Genomic DNA, 2,246 nt, shown 5'->3' with positions numbered 1-2,246 from the left:
ATGAATCACAAACTGCAACCTGTGTGAAAGCGAGCGTGTTAACGGTGGGATTTTATATCGCATGTACACCCATCGCAGCGCAAAATATACAGATTCCTATCTTCTCCCCCCACACATACACACAATTGTAGACAACACCCCGCTATCTACGCAGATCTTTCACGTACGGCGGGGGTTTTGCGTCCGACCCACGGGTTTGTCGTCATTCATCATTGCCAGCGCATCGCTGGAACAGCGCGCCTAACAGATGTTCGATGGGTTGCCCAGCAATCGTGCAGCTGCAGAGTCGGCGCATGCGCACGCGGCCGCCATGTGACTAATCACACGGACAGGTGCAGCAGACGAGAGAATGCGCTAGCTACAAAGCACGCAGACGCTCGTCGGTCGTGCTTAGTTCGTTTTGCGTGTGTCACCGACCGACGAGAGCGTATAGACGGGGCGACCGACGGACGGACGGACGCAGTAGTAGTGTGAACTCGCGCGACAGAATCATGATGAATAAACAGCACCACGTCAGTCTGCACCCACCTATCGGGGGGTCGTTACCCGGCCGGTACAGCCCGCCGTACCGCAGTGACCCGATGAGAAGACATTGCATGAACCCACCGGTATGAACCATATTTTAATTATTATTTCTCTCTCGCGCGTATCAATTATTCAAGCAGTTTTCACGGTGATTTATCCTTGAAATATTTAGTCTCGATGCGGCCTCAGCCTTGTTCGTCTGAGACCCCGCTGTATTCTAGTCGTCAGTTCGGCGTCGATTTCCGACCGCACTTCAAACATTACTCGACGATTTTTGTTAGCCGGATTTGAAGATTCGTTGTAACGAATTATTTTATCGTATTCTAGGAGGTATGTGCATTCGGTCAGCTTCCGCCCAACGCCACGGTTGCCGTGAGTGTCTCTAAGAACGATTGTAATTTTTTCGCGCGTCTTGTTCCGATTAGGAGGAGGCGCGACATTTTCGCGATTGACGAATCAAACATGTATGGGAATTTTTGTCTATCCGCTCAAATACACGACGTAGAGATACCTGGCACGGCGACCCTCTGAATTGCGATGAAATATAAACGAACGCGCGTTCCGAAGCTTCATTGCGTGAGATGGCGAGTGAAGTTAGCCCCTATCTAGACGCTTGCATATATAAATAAATATATAATATATATAAATATAGATATAGATATATATATATATATATATAGCGAGCCTTCGACACGCACGCTGTTTATTTATACTGCGGCCGTTCATATTTTATGAAGCGCTATTTATTCTCTGCTCGACTCGCGTTATTAATTCACTCGCAAATCAGGTTTAATGCTTGCGCTGTGTGTGACTTATTCATGTACGAGAGTCAGGCGGGTATTGTTTCTACTATAGCGTGGCCCAGTAACGCGGTCATCATGCGCGTGTAGTGCTGACGGCGGCGGCGGCGATGGTGATGGCGATGGCAGTGGATGCCGCTGTCAACACACGTGTTGACGCGCTGCCGGCGGTTTCGCCGCCCCGCCGCGTTCAATGTTTCGTCTGCGTAATTCATGGCGGTCGCCGTGTCGTCACGCGTCGGATCACGCATCCAACTCACGCGTCTTACGTCACACCTGCGTATCTTTCACGCGTGTATCTCTCACGCGCGTATCTCTCACGCGTGTATCTCTTACACGCGTGAGAGATACACGCGTGAGAGATACACGCGTGAGAGATACACGCGTGAGAGATACACGCGTGAGAGATACACGCGTGAGAGATACACGCGTGAGAGATAGACGCGTGAGAGAGCGTGTATCTCTCACGCGTGTATCGCAAGTGTGTTCGTCACGCGTGTATTTCGTGCGTGTATCTCGTGCGTGTATCTCGTGCGTGTATCTCGTGCGTGTATCTCGTGCGTGTATCTCGTGCGTGTGTCTCGTGCGTGTATCTCGTGCGTGTATCTCGTGCGTGTATCTCGTGCGTGTATCTCGTGCGTGTATCTCGTGCGTGTGTCTCGTGCGTGTATCTCGTGCGTGTATCTCGTGCGTGTATCTCGTGCGTGTATCTCGTGCGTGTATTCCCCCCATGTGTTCTATGTGTGTATTTCGTGTACGTAATTCACGCGTGTACTTTACGCATATAATACACGCGTGTATTTCACGCGTGTATTTCACGCGTGTATTTCACTCGTGTATTTCACGCGTGTATTTCACGCGTGTATTTCACGCGTGTATTTCACTCGTGTATTTCACGCGTGTATTTCACTCGTGTATTTC

General features: G+C 50.2%; 1 protein-coding gene across 1 annotated transcript in view; it reads left to right on the top strand.

The window, feature by feature from the left end:
• Positions 1 to 470: 470 nt before the first annotated feature.
• The window catches only part of LOC106812229 (POU domain, class 4, transcription factor 3-like), a 7,312-nt gene continuing 5,536 nt past the window's right edge, over positions 471 to 2,246 (top strand). The window contains exon 1 of the mRNA XM_014816060.1: positions 471 to 608. Coding sequence (XP_014671546.1) covers positions 492 to 608 — 117 coding nt within the window. The 5' untranslated portion in view covers positions 471 to 491. The remainder of the gene's footprint in view (positions 609 to 2,246) is intronic.

This window comes from Priapulus caudatus, unplaced genomic scaffold, assembly GCF_000485595.1.
Source record: "Priapulus caudatus unplaced genomic scaffold, Priapulus_caudatus-5.0.1 Scaffold623, whole genome shotgun sequence".
Classification (NCBI taxonomy): domain Eukaryota; kingdom Metazoa; phylum Priapulida; class Priapulimorpha; order Priapulimorphida; family Priapulidae; genus Priapulus; species Priapulus caudatus.
Note: the sequence above shows the minus strand (reverse complement) of the source record. Positions and strands in the feature narration are given on the sequence as shown.